General features: G+C 38.2%; 1 protein-coding gene across 3 annotated transcripts in view; it reads right to left on the bottom strand.

Annotated features, from left to right (window-relative positions):
• The window catches only part of LMO7 (LIM domain 7), a 132,117-nt gene that overhangs the window by 14,763 nt on the left and 99,099 nt on the right, over nt 1–18,255 (bottom strand). For all 3 annotated transcript variants that reach the window (XM_059839159.1, XM_059839156.1, XM_059839158.1), the window contains 10 exons: nt 17,744–18,197; nt 16,695–17,009; nt 13,692–13,806; nt 7,907–8,068; nt 6,324–6,508; nt 5,570–5,630; nt 4,504–4,560; nt 2,353–2,378; nt 1,939–2,043; nt 90–182 (listed from right to left, as the gene is read on the bottom strand). In XM_059839159.1, coding sequence (XP_059695142.1) covers nt 90–182; nt 1,939–2,043; nt 2,353–2,378; nt 4,504–4,560; nt 5,570–5,630; nt 6,324–6,508; nt 7,907–8,068; nt 13,692–13,806; nt 16,695–17,009; nt 17,744–18,197 — 1,573 coding nt within the window. The remainder of the gene's footprint in view (nt 1–89; nt 183–1,938; nt 2,044–2,352; nt 2,379–4,503; nt 4,561–5,569; nt 5,631–6,323; nt 6,509–7,906; nt 8,069–13,691; nt 13,807–16,694; nt 17,010–17,743; nt 18,198–18,255) is intronic.

The raw sequence follows: 18,255 nt of genomic DNA, 5'->3' as shown, positions 1-18,255 counted from the left end.
TAAAAAACCTAATATTTTGCCTGCTTTCATGCATCTAGTATAAGGGGAAAAAAGTCCTCATGAAACTATTTATTTTATTCACAGCCTACCTCATCAAAATACTTGGAGCTCTCTTTTTCTGCTTCTTGCTTAGCTCGTAGCCATTCTTCCCTCAGTTTCTCTTGTTCTCTTTGGTATTTCTCCTGTTAGGTTAGATTGAAGTTAAACATGCAAATAAGAAACATGGTATTTTTTATTTTCATTAGCATGTACACTGGAATTTAATGTGTTTTTTCAACAGACCAAACAGACCAGACAAAAAACATCCCTGAGCTCCCCTAGAACATTAGGTCTGCCACAAATGAAATCCTGGTTTGAATACAATCCAAAGGAGTTCTGTAATTGATTTTTGAGTCTCCAGGCTTATTACACGCTATGTCTCACAAAAGCCAACCTCTTAGTCCCTGTCCCCCAGTTTAGCTACCATTTGAACAAAAAACCTCAGCTATCTAAGGTTATTTCTGGAAAAACACAGTGGTTGTATTTAACTTGGAATTAGGCACAATAATATTATAAATATAAAGAGATCACTAAGTGAAATAGTCAGCAAGATCTCTCATTCTTTTGAAATGTTACCTTAAACAAAACCCAATTTCTGGACCTTGAAATTTGTCTTTTGACTAGATTTGGTATGAAATCAATATAAAGCATTGCTTAAAGCACATGGTAAATGTTTTGGTGGTTTTGTCAGTCACCACTTCTATCTTGGGAAAAGCAAAATATTTAAGGATGTCTAAAGTATTCCTTCTAAGATACTGGAAATAAGCAAAGAAAGACTTTGCTTCCTTTTTTTTTGTTATTTGAAAATTTATTGCTAAGGCCATGGGGAAGAGAAAGATCAATATTACTCTGGTCAGATTTATCACTTCAGGACTAAAAAAGGAGAAGCAAAAAAAATGTGTTAGCAGATGGCTGAGTCAGCTCTCAAGAGAGGGGAGCCAAGGTTTACACTCCTTAAAGCCATCTCTTCAGGTATCATATGGAACATCCAAACCATAACAGAGACCACAGGTCAGCTGCTGCCCTGCAGAGCTTGCAAGCTGCAAGGAACAACAAAAGATGAAACATTCAAAAAGTAAGATAGATTCTACGCTCGTACTTTGACATCACAGTTTTCTGTTGAATACAGCCAAAGAGGGCTTGTGCAGAATAAATGATATTCACTGACATCTCTCCTAGCCATCAGGCTTCAGACAACAAACTTTAATTTAATTTGCAGAGATGTGTCTCTGAACATAGCTGAATGTGCTTACACTTCATTGAGCTCTTTGCAGAAATGTATGCTTGGGTTTTTTGTGCTATCCTAAGACTACAAACTATGCCCCTTCCCTCTGCAACACCCCCTCCAGCTCTAGCTAGTGGTTATCAAGATGGTTTTGCATTAGCAGATTCAGCTTCCTGACTCAGAGGTCCTGGGAGCCAGATTATTCCAACTGATTAGCTGATTGCTAAATGACAGGATTCTAGCAGGCAGGTACTGGCTGCCTCCTCTACATATATGAATACAAGGCAGTATCACTAACTGGAGGTAAAACTCAGGCTAGAGGCAATGTTCTTAAGGGGAAAAAAATACAATTAATATTCAAAACAGAAGACCCCTTAGTTCTTCACTTAACCTTTAAATTCTGTTGTTATTAAGAACACGCCAGCCCCAGAAGATTGAGCACTTCTGGCTGTAGTGAATACACATTGTGTGTTTGATTTGATGATGCTCACTAAACCATTATCCTCTTTTTCCTGAAGAACTCCTAATGTGTGCAATTGTGCAGGCCACAAAATGCACCTGAGAGTCTCCCCAGGCCATCAGTAAGAAGAACTGCAGAAGTCACATGCTACTTTTCTTTCCTTGTTGCTACACACAGGGGATTGACAGCCCATGATTATGAAGATGAATTATACCTGCAACAAACGGTCCTGCTCTTTTTGCCATTTTTCCTGTCGTTTTCGCTCTTCCTCTTGATCCCAAACCCGACGGCTAGGAGCGCTGATGGAGGGGACTGGGAGCTAATATAGCACAGAAGTGAAGTTGTATTATCCTCTTGCCATGTAATCAACACTCTACATTTTAAATCATTTTTTCAGAGTGAGAAATAGAAACCTTTACCAACGCTAGAGCTTTATAGTGACAAGGACATAAATTAGCCTTTTCTTCAAACAGACAGAAAGCAACCATGCCTTGACAAAGCAAATCTTAGCCAGTACTCTCAAATTTGATCTAAATTGTAAAGCAGCATAAAAAGCAAGAGAAAGCAGGGAGCTTCTTGAAAGGACTAGGATTATACAACCGACTAGTAGTTCACAAGTAGTACTTACATCAGGCATTGCAGGCTCTGGGCCTCCTGGGAGATTTGGAAAGCAAAAAAGAGAAATCATTAGACTCATACATAACTGCTGCAACTCTTGTGTAACTGTGGCAAGTCTGTGAGCTTCAGACTAATTTTTTCTTTCTTCGTAAGACATGCTTGCATTTGCCCTGCTGAACTTTCTCAAGGGCAGAATTTATTAGGTGCTTTCAACTAATGTGCACAACTGTTTCAAAGCTTTGCATGCTCACTTGAGTGCCATCAGCAATTGCCTGAACTAGCAGTACACCTTCCACTGTAGCAACACAAATGTTCTTTACTATTCCTCTCCTATTATTATTGTTGTGCGACCCAACTGTTTAGCATGACTAATACCCAGAACACTGCACAAGGGTAGAGAAGCTATTAATCTACTGCCCTTGGCATGAATTAAGAGCAACTGATGTCCACTGGCAACTTCTCCACCACAAAACCATGTATTTCTGCTCTCCAACTTTCCTTCTTTCCTGCTCCCGAAAGCACACTTGAATTCAGTGAACTGGTCACCATTCATTACAAACCTTTTTCTATTTGAGGCTATCACACTTGGCCTTGTCATCCTGTGACAAGATGGTTATTAGACAGAGATGTGTATTATGCTAATTTATTAAAAGCTGAGAAAATGGGGAGAAACACAAATTTAAATGTAATAATTTCTTAAGCACCGTCACTATTTTTGTTTGTTGATAGCGTGCTTGTTACTTAGTTGTCCAAATTTCAGTTTAAAAAAAGGCATAAAAGAAAAAATTTGCAACATTATCCTGAAGTATAACCATATGAAGTGGAAAAAAGTTCATATTTAGGATACAAAAACTCGAATGAGTCACAGGTTAGCATCCGTTCTATATATACACAATTTTGTTGTCGCTGTCAGATCACAACAGCCACAGTGAAAATCAGGCAATCAGCTTAATCTATTGCAGTTGTGCCAGGAGATATTAAAGGGAAGCATAGACCTTTTTGCTCCCCTCTTCTCTCACCCCTGTAAGCTTATGCTGAACTCCACAGGAATCTTCATGTAATTGCAAAGCTGAAGTGTCAAAAGTTTAAAATTAACAAGCTGTACTGAACATGCACTCTAGAAATACAACCTTGTCCTCCCCCTCAAGCACAAGTGAAATACCTCAAATATTGTAATAAAAATAATTAAAAGAAAAAACTAATTTCGGCCAGCCACAAAATAAAAACCAGACAACAACAACAAAACCCCAACACCAACAAACAACCACCATATTGCAGATACAATATTGCACATACAGCAGAAATATTTAAAAAGCAAACAGAACCACAGACACAGATACATACTGTGGCATTTCACATATTGCTTCTGGCATAAAATAGAAATCATCACCACTAAAAGCAAAATCCTGGCCCCACACAAATCATGGGCAAAACTCAAGTGAGCTTCCAGCAGGCCAGAATTTCACTCTTTCAGGCTACAGCAAAACAAAAAGGCATACATAGCCCGAAGACAGCATGAGACATACAACATTAGTGGAAGTATGTGAGCTGTGACATGCAAAATGCTGAAAAGCAACCTACAAAACCAAAATTGAGTGCCTCGTTCATTGCCTTTTTAAAAAATGCTGGCATATTAAATTCAAAATTTATATTGGTCTTCTTGGGATCTTGTGACATCACCACATTTCATAAAGCCAGCAGATGCCTTTTTATACGAATTTATGCAAAAGCACAGAGCTGCAAATCAAACTCAAATCCAGAGTAAAATACTTCATCAACAGCTCTGAGATCTTCTCTAAACCCCTGCTGGAATATTCACCATTATTCTTGTTTTGTAGGTAGTAGCAAACCTGAACAGAGAGTGCCACCCTTCTTACTTCTACACAGTGGGGAAAAAATAAAGTATGAACAACACAGAAAAGATTTAAACAGCTATAGATATAAGAGAACACGCAAAGACCCATTACCACAAAGGTAGACCCATGAATTGTAAGAATAACCTGATGACCCTGGGGAAAGAAGGGAAATTAATTATGTTGCTTCACTGTAACTGCAGAAACAACACTGAAGAGGTAGAGCACCCAGCACCAGACTTGTTAGGGAGAGTGTGCAGCAGGAACAATTTCATGGAAGTACATGAAATGTTAGCTCTTTGGTTTACCTTGTTCAAAAAATTGTGACCGCCTTTTTAAGTTTTTCAAAGAAATAGGTTCAGATGCTATTTGAAAAATACAAAGAATACAAACAAGTCAATGAGGTGCCTTTTTGTTAATGACTATAACAACTGGATAAGAAACTTCTGTTAGACCTCCCATACACTGCAACATCACTTCTGAAAAACAAAAAGCCCCTGAAACACAAAGGAAAACCTTAGGAGGTTACATCATACACTAATTAGGATTTCATTTTATCAGTAACAATGACCAACTATAAAAACAGCACAAGTGTCAAACTCAGACTCAGATTCTCCCTAATTTAACCATCTTTGACTGGGATTCCAAATTGAAATGAGGAGCCTAATGACCATTCAAGGCCACCAGAAAACATCTCCAGAGGGCAAGTGATATCTTGGAAGAATTGTTCTATGAATTGCCATGTGTATTCAAGCTAAAGTGAAATACAAAGCTCCTACTTCAGGATTATTATTCCATTAGAAAGTATACGTACCTGGTTTCTCTCACTGCTGTCAAGTAAGGCTATAACTGCTCATAGCCTCATATGCAATTATTTTTCCTATCAGAATCATCAATATTTTTCTCCAGGAATAAAAGTAAAGTAATAATAGTGAAAAAAGCCACTAACCCCAAAACCTTACAACTGGAAGAGGCAGGAAAAAATAGCAATAAGTTGAATACTCTACATTCTTCTTGGGTAGTGAAATAAGTCAATATTCATACTAACTCAGTGACCATACAATGCAGTAGCAATTACAATAAATCGTGTGCCTTCTTCTCTTTCACCCCTACCAAACATTAAATTTACAACCACTAAGGCAGAGACAGGGGGCTTTGTTGCAACTTTGTTGTCAGTTCTCAAACTGCCTAGCAAACTGTGGAAGCAAGCTAAACCCAGTTTGGATTCCACAAGATCTCTGTGATATCTGTCTGGCTCTTGGTTCATTAAGGTCTCACTTCACCCACTGTATAACGCCCCCAGTCATTACTGGCTCAGAGTCTGTGCTTGTCGCAAACCACACAATTAGCAGATGAAAAGCAACAGTGGTTTACCTCTTTGTTCATTAGAGCCAAGATCTCCTTGCATTCCATTTATCAATTTTGTTTCTGTATCCTGAAATACATAAATGAATAAATAAATAAATAAATGTCTTAGGCTCATTAGATTTGTGGAAGTTTATCCAACTATGCATCTTTCCTATCAGGAACTATGCACCACGAAACTTCATAATATTTTATAGAAAGATACAAAACAATCTAAAACTTTCTCAGTGCAATTTATAATAAAGCTACTGCATGCATTTGAGGGAATCAATAACCAGCTGTGAACTGCTGCAGAAATAAAACACATTAGCTTGCAAGAAAATTCCAAAAGCCAAAATCTTCCTATTTCAGCTCCTTGGCAGGCAGATTTTATTTGCAAGTAATTTGAAAGCACATATGCACCTGTTCTTTGGGTCTGCAACTTCCTTTTATTCCATTTAGGCTAATAATTCAAGTCAAAGTCTTCTCTGAAGAATAAACATTATATATGGTTTTACTCAAAAATAGTCTGCATCTGTTTTAATATTGTCATTCACCAGTGTTCTCTCATGAATAGACTGCAGCAAGTCTTTAAAACATCTTATTTACCTTAATACATACATAGCTACATCTCTGTATTTCAGATGCAGGGTCCTATACTTGCACTTGTATTGCTTAAGGAACAGAATATTTTAAAGTTCTTTTCTCCATCCTCCCACTATCAAGACAGTACATTTTTTCTTCCTCTCCCCCATCTCCCATGAACCCTCAAAAACATACTCACAGAACTTTGAAGGCTGCTGGAGAAATCTCTTTTTGTTGACATGGTGGAAGCATTTGAAACTTTTTCTCCCGAAGTTGCATCAATCCATTTATTTTCAGATGCACCTATAATGTTGGTAGCCATACTGGTGAGATTGAGGATTTTATGCCTTACATGTGGCAGGGAAGGCAGGTCTTTGCCCCAGTCTTTTTGGTATGTGGAGGATTGAGAAATTAATACAGACAGTAACGTCAAAGAACAGAACAAGAGCTAGTGAAAACATTCAAATAACACAAAAACAGAACAGGGAGACACACAAATCAGGTGGAATTTGTGAAGACAGGAAAAAGGGCATTTATAGCAGACCGCCTTCCCAAAAAATGCAAGTGTTAGTCATAAGCCAGGTAAAAGTTTGCCAAAACAAAAGATGTTTTGCTGATATGTGCTACAACAGTTGAACAGTAGAGAGGAGTTAGCATTCATTGGAAACTATTTCATTAGTGTTAGTAAGGATTGAGAAAATTCTTCCGACTTTACTCACTCCAGGTACAATGAGACTCATACACTGTCCAGGGAAAGGTCACATTCATGTCCATGCTCATCAGGAAGCACAGAGAGGGGGAAGAAAAGGCAGCCTAAACTAAACTGGCAAATTGATGAGGCAAATACAAATGATGCTCTTCTCACACACTCCATCCTATCTCCCCTCCCTACCCCTCCTACTGAAAATTTTATTCAATTAGTTTTTTGCCACTAATCTCACTCTTCAGTTGTATTAGGTCCTATAAAGTGGTTTGTTTCTTGTCTCTTCCTAACCCCACTGTTTTGACCCCAGTTTTCTGGTCACTTATTTACCTAGCTTCCCACTAAAAGAATGTTTTGTATTTATACTGTGAAAGAAGTCACTGGTCACACTTCCAACTCTGCAAAAATTCTTCTAGAACATTGAAAGGGTTTCCTGATTAAAACCATGGCAAGCCAAGACATGCTACAAGGCTTTCAAGCCAGGATGGAAACCTTCCCTACCCAGAATGGGTAGTACCATTCTGGAGAGATTACAGCACCACAATATTTGGTCAATAGCCAGAATCATAACACACAGGTGCTGCATCACCCACAAGCTTATACCTCACTTCAAATGCTCCCTGAAAAAAGGAAGAAAAGATCCTCCTTCCCTGAAGAAAGAGAGCTGGTGATTGAGAGAGAAGGGCCTTTAAAAATTAGTGCTCAGACCCCCTAGAGATCAGACCCTCTTAATTCTTGTGGAATGGCAGGGAAGAAAATGTTAGATTCCTTTTTGTGCTGGTTGCACACTTTTTTACCTGTCTATCCTCTAAGAAACAGGCCAGAGCACAAGAGTGAGGTCAGTAGTTCAATGTTTGCTGGTCACTAGTTGCAGATTTGCTTGTCAAGACATTTCTAATGCTCAAGCAGTTAAAAAAGCCAAGTTGTGTTAAAATGCAACAGACACATTGGCAAACTACTCAGCTTAGATATGTATTACTGCTGTAAGGGTAATAAGGACTCTCAGCTGTCAGGCACAGCAGAGACAAAGCTTATTTGCCTTACAGAGCATACAGTATCTGCCCGATGAAACAACTCACCATTCTTTCCATATCGTCTGACATCCATGACCAGGTTTCCAGTTTCTAGTGCTCTGTTGATGGCTTCTTCCCACTGACTGTGGTCCATATGTGAAACCTTTGTGCCGTTGATAGCAATGATCTCATCATCTACATGCAGCTGACAAAGTGCTGCAGGGCTGCCTGCAGAAAACAGAAGAAAAATATTATGTCTCCATTCGTATTTTTTCTTTTTATCACAGTTGTGATTGGAAGAGAGTGGATTGGGGAATCACTGAAAGAAGTGCTTAATGGTGCATATTTAGAAAGTCTTAGAAAAATTCACTACACTGTAACATAAGCTCACTAAACTCAGTATCGAAGCAGCTTTTCAATTCAGAACTTATGGGAACAAAAAAAAAAAATCAGTCTTCCGGACTTGTAAGTTTTAGGTTATGGCCACCCCATTTAATAAACAACTTCTGTGTTCAGTCTTTCCTTCGCTAACTCACCTTTATAATCTGTGACAGTGAGAGAGAGGCAGCACCACAATGTTTATATCCAATGATTAGCTGAAATTCAGCCAATGTTTGGGTAATCCTCTTATTTGTCAAAAAAAAGAAAAAATCCAAAACAGTCTGCACTTTGTTACGTCCAGCAGAAGCTGGCTTTCTTGTATTCTCATTTACATTTTCTGAGCTCTGCTGACAAGAGCACGCTGCTTTATTGCTTTGCTAGAATAGTTTATTAGCTCTGAATTGATTGATAATTGGACTCAAGATATTGCTGGGTATTTTCCCACTAGACTTCTCTGGATTCTACTTATTTTATCTATTAAGAGCAAACTTTATGGCAAGTTGGACTTTGAATCTACTGATATTTTGCAAGCCAAGCTGCACTTTATACTTTTTTCATCTGCTACACATTGGCAGGCAATCTCACTAGACTAAGAACAGAGTACATAGAAGATCAGTTCATAAACATTTTTTTCTATTTAATTCAGAAAATTGATAGGCTGAGAAACTCAGCGATCCAAGCAAGATTTTACAGATTACATATGAATGGTTCTTCCATTAAGAATTATTCCCTAAGCAGCATAGAAAACAGAAAAGCCAAGTAAAAATATAGTTAAGGATTGCACAATAAATACTCATATTAATAAAACAAGTTTGAATTACACAGTGGAAGGATTTTCCAAAGTAAGTAGTGAAATCCACACATCTTACTTAAAATATACCAAGAACAATGCCCTGTTACATCATTAGAAACAAATGTGGACAAGTATGACAGAAGAATTTAGACACCATATGCTCCATCCTGAGTGTCTTTTGACTCACTAGTAAAATGCTGCTGTAAGTCTGGCTCATCCACTAAGGATTCAGATGGCTTCACACACGAGGAAGTTAAGAAATTAAGAAATGCTCTGTTTCCTAGTACTGCACCAAATAATGATTCATCATAGTTCATTAAAAAGCTCCACTGGCTTCTCTGCTAGAAGAACATGGCTCCATACTATGTCTTTCTGTATAATTCTTAAAATACAGATTAAAAACTTCATTTGCAGTTATCAGTACCAATTGCTTTTAAACTGTATTGTGGAAGAAAAGTTAGGGTTTTCATCTGGAGGAAGAAATATGGACAATAGTATAACTGGAAAAAACCATGCATCTCAAGGGTCAGGAAGACATTAAAGAATCATGGATTTTTCAAGTCTGTTAATGGAAGGTACTATTAAGAATACTATCAAAGATACTAATACTGAAGTTACTCATTTCAACAACATCATATAACATTTAGAATCTCTGATATTTAGTACCATATAGTTTAACCACATCTGGATTAAGCCTTATGCTCATGATACAGAGAAAGCTTCAGGCTCTAGCAGAGTCATTAGAACTCATAATTTCTGTCTTGAGTTGTGACAGAATAAGCCCCCAGTAACCAAAAAAAAGGTTGTGCTCATTTTATTCAAATAATTTGTCAGGGATCAGACCGGGCTCAGAGGTGTGAACAGTATACCTCCATTGACTCAGTTTTAGGAAAGGAAGGGAGTTGAAGATTTCACAGTTCCCCCTATATTAGTAGAAAGGTATATGCAGACCATACTGCAACCATACAGATTGAATGAATAGCAGCAGTCTCTAGATTTGGACCTAAAATAGGCAGAACAACTTACACTGCTCAAATTTTGGCCTGTAACTTTGCCAGCAGCTCTTCCTCCACAGTTTCTGGACAAAAGGGCTGCTCAAGAGTGCAAACCAGGGTGCCTGTAGTGGGCTTCTGCTCTGATTCACATCCAGAGAAACCCACAGAGCCTGCCCAGAAATTAAGATGCCAAAAGTTGTATGCTACCAGTTATCTTTCTCTGTCCAGCTCCTCCAAGACTATAGGAATTCATTTCTGTACATTCCTATAAAGGATTTCATTTTCATTATATAAAATATGTACTGCTTTAATGTTTTTCATAGGTTTTCCTGAAGGTAAAAGGCTTTTCTTTCTTTCTAGTCCCCAGTATAAACAAAAGCAACTAAACACTCATTTTCCATATGTTCTAAGTTATCTCTAACCTATCCTCTCCGTTGTTATTACCATAGATAAACACTATCTCAATGACAGAAAAAAAATAAAACTTGAAGGATGTGGATCAAATTTACTTTGTCCTACATGCCTGCAAGTGCTTGATCAGACATGCACTCCTACGGCAACACAATCTCAAAAAAATTATTGCAAAGGGAAAGTGAAAGGGGAAGGACTGAAACAATAAAGATTATATGGCACTGGGGAAGTTGGCAGAACAATGTCTAGATTAATGACTTAAGGCTTTCTATTTACCTAATTTTTAGTGTGAAGGTTGAAAACTCCTTTAAAAAATGAGAACTGTCCTTTTTCATATGTGATAAGTGGGTATCGTTGAACTATCTGTTACAAGCTTAACTCTTACTTAGTTTTTTGAGAACACTTACAAGTTAATTTTGCCTACCAAGTAGTTTTCTTAGAGGATTTTTTTAAGGAATAGCATATTTAGAATACAGAGTAATCTATAAGCAGTAAAAAAAAAAAAATACATGCTGGGTACCATCTCAAGAAAATCATACAGCTAGTTAGGACAACACAATCTGAGAAAGTATTCCTGGAAGCTCAAGAAAGAGAAAAAGGTGACTAGAACGGTTGGCGTGGATTTGCCAAGCCTAAATCACACTTGACCAACCTGGTTATCTTCAAAGATGAATTGACTAGATCTCTGTGGATGACGCAAGAGAGGTGGTTACAATCCACCTCGTCTTTAACAAGACCATTGACATGATATCCCACAGTATCCTGGTATCAAAAGTGGGATGGTATTGTCCACAGGGCAGAATGACCAGATGGTGAAAAACTGGCTGGCTGTCAGGCTCTGTGGGAAGTGGTCAATGGCTCTTACTCAGCCTGCAGGCTGCTCACAGGTGGATCTCATGAGGATGTATCCAGGGGCCAACCTTCTTTAATGTGTTCACCAAAAAGCAGGAGAAGGAGGAAAACACACCCTCATCAAGTTTTCAAACCTGGCCAAAAGTGAGAGGCTGGCCAGTACAATGGAGGGTGGGGCTGCTCTTGAGAGCAGGAACCTGACACTCAGCCAGGCCACATGCAGGGTCCTGTTCCTGAAAAGGACTAATCCCAGTGATGGTACAGGCTGGGCACTGGAGAGCAAGGCTGGGTGGGGGGCCTGGCAGTGGTGGGGCTGTATGAACACTAACATGACCAACAAATCAAGACAAGTGGCCATTCAATTCCCTCAGCACCTCTTATGCCACACTGACAATACTGTGTCCAGTTTTGGTGTTCCTCTATAAAAGAGACATCAATAAACTGGGGCAAGTTAAATGGGGAGGTACTGGGATGGTTAGGGCTGGAGCTATTGACCCCTGTGGAAAGGCTGAAGAGTATGGGCTTGTTCAGCCTGGAGAAGAGAGGCTGCAGGAGAACCTAACAGTTCTAACTTAACCTGCCCCCAGTACATACCTGGAGGTCCCTGAGAAGGGAAAGCCTGCTCTTTCTTGACATTTATGGCAGGAAAACACAGAACAGTGGTTATAAACCGGGACAAAGATCAGTCTGACTAGAGATGTAGGGAAAATTTTCTCTGAGAGGAGAAAGCCCAGAGAGCTGTGTGGATCCCATTCTCAGAGGGTCTCAAACCCCCATGGGTTAAAAGCCCTAGGCCTGGATTCCATCTTGACATGTTTGAGCAGTGTATTGCTCTATGTGATCTTCCAAGCTGAATTATCCTATGACTTACCCTTGAAAATAGGAAATACAGCATTCCCAAGTGCCTAGCTTAAAGCATATATTACTCTTTCAATGGGTTATCCACCTCTTTCATCCTTTATTTCTTTAAAGGGCGCTACAGCTATTGAGTAAGGATACAAGATGAGACAGTTGTTGGAAGAAAAAAGTGCTGAACGCAGGCTACAAAAGAGAACACTGAGATATAGCCCATTATCAGTTAAATCTATACTTTGTGCTCTTCCTTGTGAGAATGGTAATAAATCATTAATAATAACGCATTAATAATAATAATAAAGCATTAATAAATAATAATATCTTGGTAATAAACCAAGATAACAACCACAAGGCCTCCACCTTCTCCTTGGGACAGAGCCCATGTGGACCTTTGTGAACGACTAGCAGGAACATTCATTACCCTCAGATTTCTCCTTTTCAGCTGGCAGTGCAAATGGACAGAGGAATGCCTCCAAGGAAGGAAAGGAAGGAAATTAAACCTGAAGCCTAGCAGCAGGAAAAGCAAAGGGAAAGCTCTTCAGGCAAAGTGAACACTAGTATTTCCAGAATCACAGAATGAAACAGGTTGGAAGGAACCACAGTGGTTCATCTGGCCCATCCTCCCTGCTCAAGGAGGGCTAACCTAGAGCAAATTCAATTATGAAAAGTAATCAGACATAGTGAAAAAAGGCCGCTTCACTTCTTGAATTTGAAAAAGAAAAAAAAAAAATCCAAGACTGCGCGTTAACTGCTGTTAAACAGTATTGTTTCCTCTCTGGAGGAAATTAAATTAAAAGTTCCCATTTATTCTCCTTTCTCAGGATGATCTTGTGTTAGGCAGAAAGAAGGGCATAATTCAATATTCCTCAAGTATGACTGGCAATGGAAAAGACCATTGTTTAGAAAACAAGCCTTATATGTGATTTGCTTCGGTTTTTGTTGTTCTGTTGTCCTTTTTTTTTTTTTTTTTTTAGAAAATCAAACTTGTTCTCTGCAGAAGACTAAGGTTAGAAAAGGTTAGAAATAAAGGTTAGAAATAAACTTTATATACGTGTCATCTCAAGACAAAAATGTTTGCTTTCCCTCAGTACTAAAATGACTGAAAAAAACTACACTGGAAATCAATTTAGAAGTTGCAACTACTTAAGAATATGAGCTGTCTCCAGAATTCAGTATGACTAAGAAAGGAGAAATTGAACAGAGTATTAACTCCTAAGTCTCCTCTGCAAGTGTTTACAAACCATGTGAAGTTAAATCTTTCAAACTTAGCTGTAAGAAACAGTCTGGATATTGGAAGTCTGTATTTGCCCCTAAATACTGTTCTGTAAGAGGCTCATGCTTATACCCTCCTTGATTAGGAAAATACATTTTGGTATTTCTGAATTCAACCTGTTTCAAGACATGAGGATTCACAGAAATACATTAGCAAACTAAATAGTGATTTTTCAGTTCTGCACCTGATATTTTAAAATGTTTGCAGCATTCTTAGCAGCAAATGCTTAAATTGAGAAGCCTCTGCAAATTAAACATAAGAACAAAAATTTGTGTATATATACACATTTACCTTCTTCAACTGTCTGTACAATGGCTCCTGAAGAATTCCAATTTGTTGTAAACCCAAAGCTGCGACTGTGGCCAGGTCTCTGGTTTATACTGATTCTCATTTCACTGTACTGTTCCTGAAAAATAAAACATGACACTACAGTATCTGGTATCACAGGAATCTAAATGAGGGAAAGTTTATCCTCTAAATAAGTGAGGCTGCTCACAATGTGCACTTTAATCATCTATTATTAGCATCACAGACAAAGGAAACAGTACTGAAGCCAGTTAACTAACTCATTTGCTTTTTATTCCAACAGGTGTGTTTTCAGTTTACATTTATATTTTCTCTACACATATCTTTCACTCTGCATTTCTGTTATTTTAAATGTTTTGCAACACAATGCGAAAACATTTAAGAATTTGGAGGAAATTAAACCCCTAAATCATTCTTCGTGGATTGTCTTGTGAATTTGTGACATCTACTGCCTCCTTGGAGAGCATGAGATATGTGAAAAAGCTAGATAATCATAATTAATCTTATTTTTTTTGCATATCCTACCATAAGTATCATCCGTTTCCTTTAGGCTCAATGCTGCAACTAGGTTTACTTGGGTGCACAATCATCTTCTTGATTTTGTGTGAAACACTACCAGCTTGCTATGGATTTTGTAATAGAGGCCTTAGGTAATAAAAAAAATCCCAAAATCAGCTAAATCCAGATCTTAATTGGACTTTGAAGAATTTGAATCAAAATCTAACATCACCATTTTAAGCAACAAGAATATCTGAATGGGAAAACATTTTGTAACACTTGCTTTCAATCCCACGCTATATTTGGAGCATGTGTTGCATATATTAACATTCTAAGGTGAGCTCATGAAAAACTACTAAAATACCTAAATGCATGCTACACACTTCATCAGCGAGACACTGACATTGATATAAAAGGGGGAAAAAATTAGATTTTTCTGTCAAGCAGTGTTAAGATAGATATATTTCAGCAAAATGTGCATGGAAGGGACCCTGCACATTTTTACACACACATTAAATGTACGCCTACATTTTCGTTCCCTAGCGACCCAGCCTTCCTGAAGAGTCGGATTCATTTTCCCTAACTTAAAATATTTACAAGTCTAGAAACCTATGCCAATTCCTCCAAGCTCCTCTGTTGTAAGATGCAACAGGCAGCTACAGCAAGCACTGCACAAGCAGGTGCAGCCAGCCAGAGTCTCAGGGAGATGCAGCCAGAGGTGGTTTCAGCAGCACCCAAGTACTGGATAGAGAAGAAAACAACAGAGCAAGGCATCATCCCAAGGTATCATCTCATGTTACAGGAATGTTCCTGGGAAAACACTCCCCGTTACAGCCCAGGGTAGAAATTCAGTCTTTTCTTCACAACACAGCTACTGGCTTGCAAATTCTCCCATACAACCCAAGTCCTTAGGTGAGTATATTAAAAGTGAATCTACTAAACAGGTTAGCACACTGGGCTAGAGAATATACAAACCTTTAGAGTCTGAGTGTGTTCCTGGAAATTACTACTGGTCTTAATTTTTTTTTTTCTCACCATCCAAACATGGCTCTTCAGATCTATCTCTTGTCAGAGTAGTAATGTGACTTTGTACACTGAACTTTAACACTTTTATAGGTCTAAAACAGTGCTCCAAAGACCTGGTGTTATGGCCCTGATGGCTAGTGAGCTATATCAATCCCTCTGTCAATGATTTACAAACACATCAAATGGAACTTGCATTCCTTTACTTGGAGCTTGGTAAGTTACATAATACAACTGAGTTGTTTTTTTTTTTTTAACTTTGAAAAATATCTTTTAAATGCCCTCCCCCCCATATTACTCACTTGTAGGAGGAAAAATTTACAATCTTTTAACTAATCACAGGAGAAAAACAAATGGACCTAGTACATGCTATTCTCATTTGCCTTAAACAGATACTAAGAACTTGTATTGAATCTGTCAGTTTTCACTGATTAAAACAGAAATTCTTCTGCCTGTTTTTGCTACAACACAGAAAAAAAAAATCATTATCTCATTATCTTTTTCCTTATACAGCAATCACAGTTTCAAAAAATTATGATAAATTTATTAAAATGGCCAAGAGGCATTAAGGGTATTACACTGCAATGTATTTCTTTTCCACAAGTGATTAGGAAGAAGAATGTTTGGAAGAAAATGGATTTCTAAAAAAGTTGTTATGGGAAGTGATTTCATAAATCAGCATCCAAGGTCTTATGACCTTCACCCAAGCAACTGGTACAATTAAGTTTTACAGCAGGATCAGGAATGCAAGGGTTATGAACTGAACCATCAGATAGTACAGAAAGGTATTTAGCAATTTAAAATTAAAGCTATTGTTGGTGAAACATGCAATCAGTTGGAGGAAACAGCACTTAAGATACATATTTCAAAAAGAACACTGAAAGACCCAGCCCCTTTTCCAACAAGCACATGCACAAAGAGACGTGATTTACTTCAAAATTAACATGAACATTAATTAGATTCAAGTAAATAGCTTAAAAAAAAAAAAATCCAAGCCACAACAGATCAACAGATGGAAAAAAGATACTGTGATACTGATGTTTATGGCCAGCCTTTGAAAAGATGATCTTTATTTTCCACCACCAGTTTAAAAGTGCAAATGAATGCTACAGCAGCTCAGATAATTCACCTAACTGTCACACCTGATAATATGAACTGTGTGCTAATTTGGAGACTGGCAAAAACTTTGCAAGCATTAAATATATATAGAATAACTATTCTGAATTAGAACGATAAATAAAATTAAGCACATGACAAAATGGATAGGGGAAAATTCAGCAAAATAGTATTTTTTTCTTCCCCAAATACTCTCTTTCCCCTAAATTAAATCAAAGGAAATAGCAAGTCTCTGAGATGTCCTCTTACTACCAGAAAAATACTTGCATTAGATATACTTTTAGATATTTTCTCTTTTATTTTGCTGTGGCATTCAGTTACACCAAGTAACCACATTATTTCCACACTTACCATGGATTTTGAATCCTTAGGCTCTGTCAGAGTTGCAGTTTCTGCAGAAGATGCAAGTGAAAGAGAATCAGGAGGAATGCCATACTCTGGCTTAGGAATACTATTTCCATCATCTTGGTCTTGGGACTTTAAAGGTAATGCCAAACTAAGAGGAGGTGTTGACTGAACACCTTTTTCCTCCTCACCTCTGCTTCTGAATGCACCAGTGGAGAGAGGGTGTGCAGAGTCTGGTTGTGAAAAGGAAATGCTGCTGAACAAAGTTTGAGTTCTTTTAGCTTTTTCTACTTCTCCATTGTATTTCTGAGCATCATCCATCTAGGAAAAAAAATGACAGCTTGATAAATAAGTGCTTTAAAAAAGAAATCCTTGAATCTTTCAGTGATTTTTATATTTAACAAAACCACCTCCCTCTTTGAAGCAAATTCTGGTTCCTGTACCCATTGTTAACTACCTACTTAGAAAATTTTCTTTTTCTCTTGAAATGCTTGCAGAACAAATAGTCCAGACTTAAGATAAACTTGTTAAAGTCATCTGCTTAGAATTATTTACATTCTTGCCGCTTTTTAAATTGAAACAGTAAGGATTTAGGAGAAAACTATGAAAATCATCATAGTAAGGGGGCAAGGGGGAATTAATTACCTTGTTTCAGTGCTTTAGACAAAATTTAGCCTAGCATAAAATTTCAACAAAGTCAGCAGAGCAGAGGAAAAACTTTTATCACCTGAAAAATTTATCTTTAATACTTAATTATGTTAACCTGGCTCCAGATAATTACTTCCAATGACAGTTTTTTTGACGAAGCACACAAAGGAGACTTACTACAAGTGATAAAAAGAATATTTTACCAAATATAGCTACCAGCTTTATTATAGGAGTGCGTTTAAGCACAGAAACACAAGTAAACATCTAAATCCACGACAGGACTTCCAGCTCTGTTAACACAGCCTTCATCACACAGGAGGCACTTTTTAAACAAAACCAAAACTACTGTTCCCCCAGCTATTGAAGACCCCAAATTTACAGACTTCAGAAATGAAGCAGAATTTTACCGTGAACGACCGTGGAAGTGACGAGATTCCTCTTGAATGGACACCAAAAGGTCTTGGTGTAACCACAGATGTTAACCTGGAGGTATCAGTTTTCTGGTAAGTTCTCGGGAGAGAAGCTGAAACCTGAGCTGACCCAGTTTGAGCATTCACTGAGTAACGAGTGGACAAAAGCACCGGGCTCTGCTCCCGCTCCAGGCTCTCTGGAGGAGCAGGAGCTTCTCGAGCAGCCGAGCTCTGCGGCAGGCTCTCCTTGGGCGGCTGGGCGGCGTACACACTCTTACTGTCCCTAGTGCTGTAGGAAGTATCTTCTTCCAAACGGGAATCTTTGGCTGCTGACCAATCTTTTGCTGCTGTGGAAGGTGCTTTGTCCTCACTGAACACATCATCGTTCAGTGAATATGACCAGTTGTGCTCCTGTTTCTGCTGCTCATGGGACTCCTGATCTTTCTCATCCCTATGGGGAAAGAGCCTGTTAAAATACCAAAGTGACCCGACAAACAGGCAGGCCTAAA

Source organism: Haemorhous mexicanus, chromosome 2 (genome assembly GCF_027477595.1).
Source record: "Haemorhous mexicanus isolate bHaeMex1 chromosome 2, bHaeMex1.pri, whole genome shotgun sequence".
NCBI classification, from domain to species: domain Eukaryota; kingdom Metazoa; phylum Chordata; class Aves; order Passeriformes; family Fringillidae; genus Haemorhous; species Haemorhous mexicanus.
Note: the sequence above shows the minus strand (reverse complement) of the source record. Positions and strands in the feature narration are given on the sequence as shown.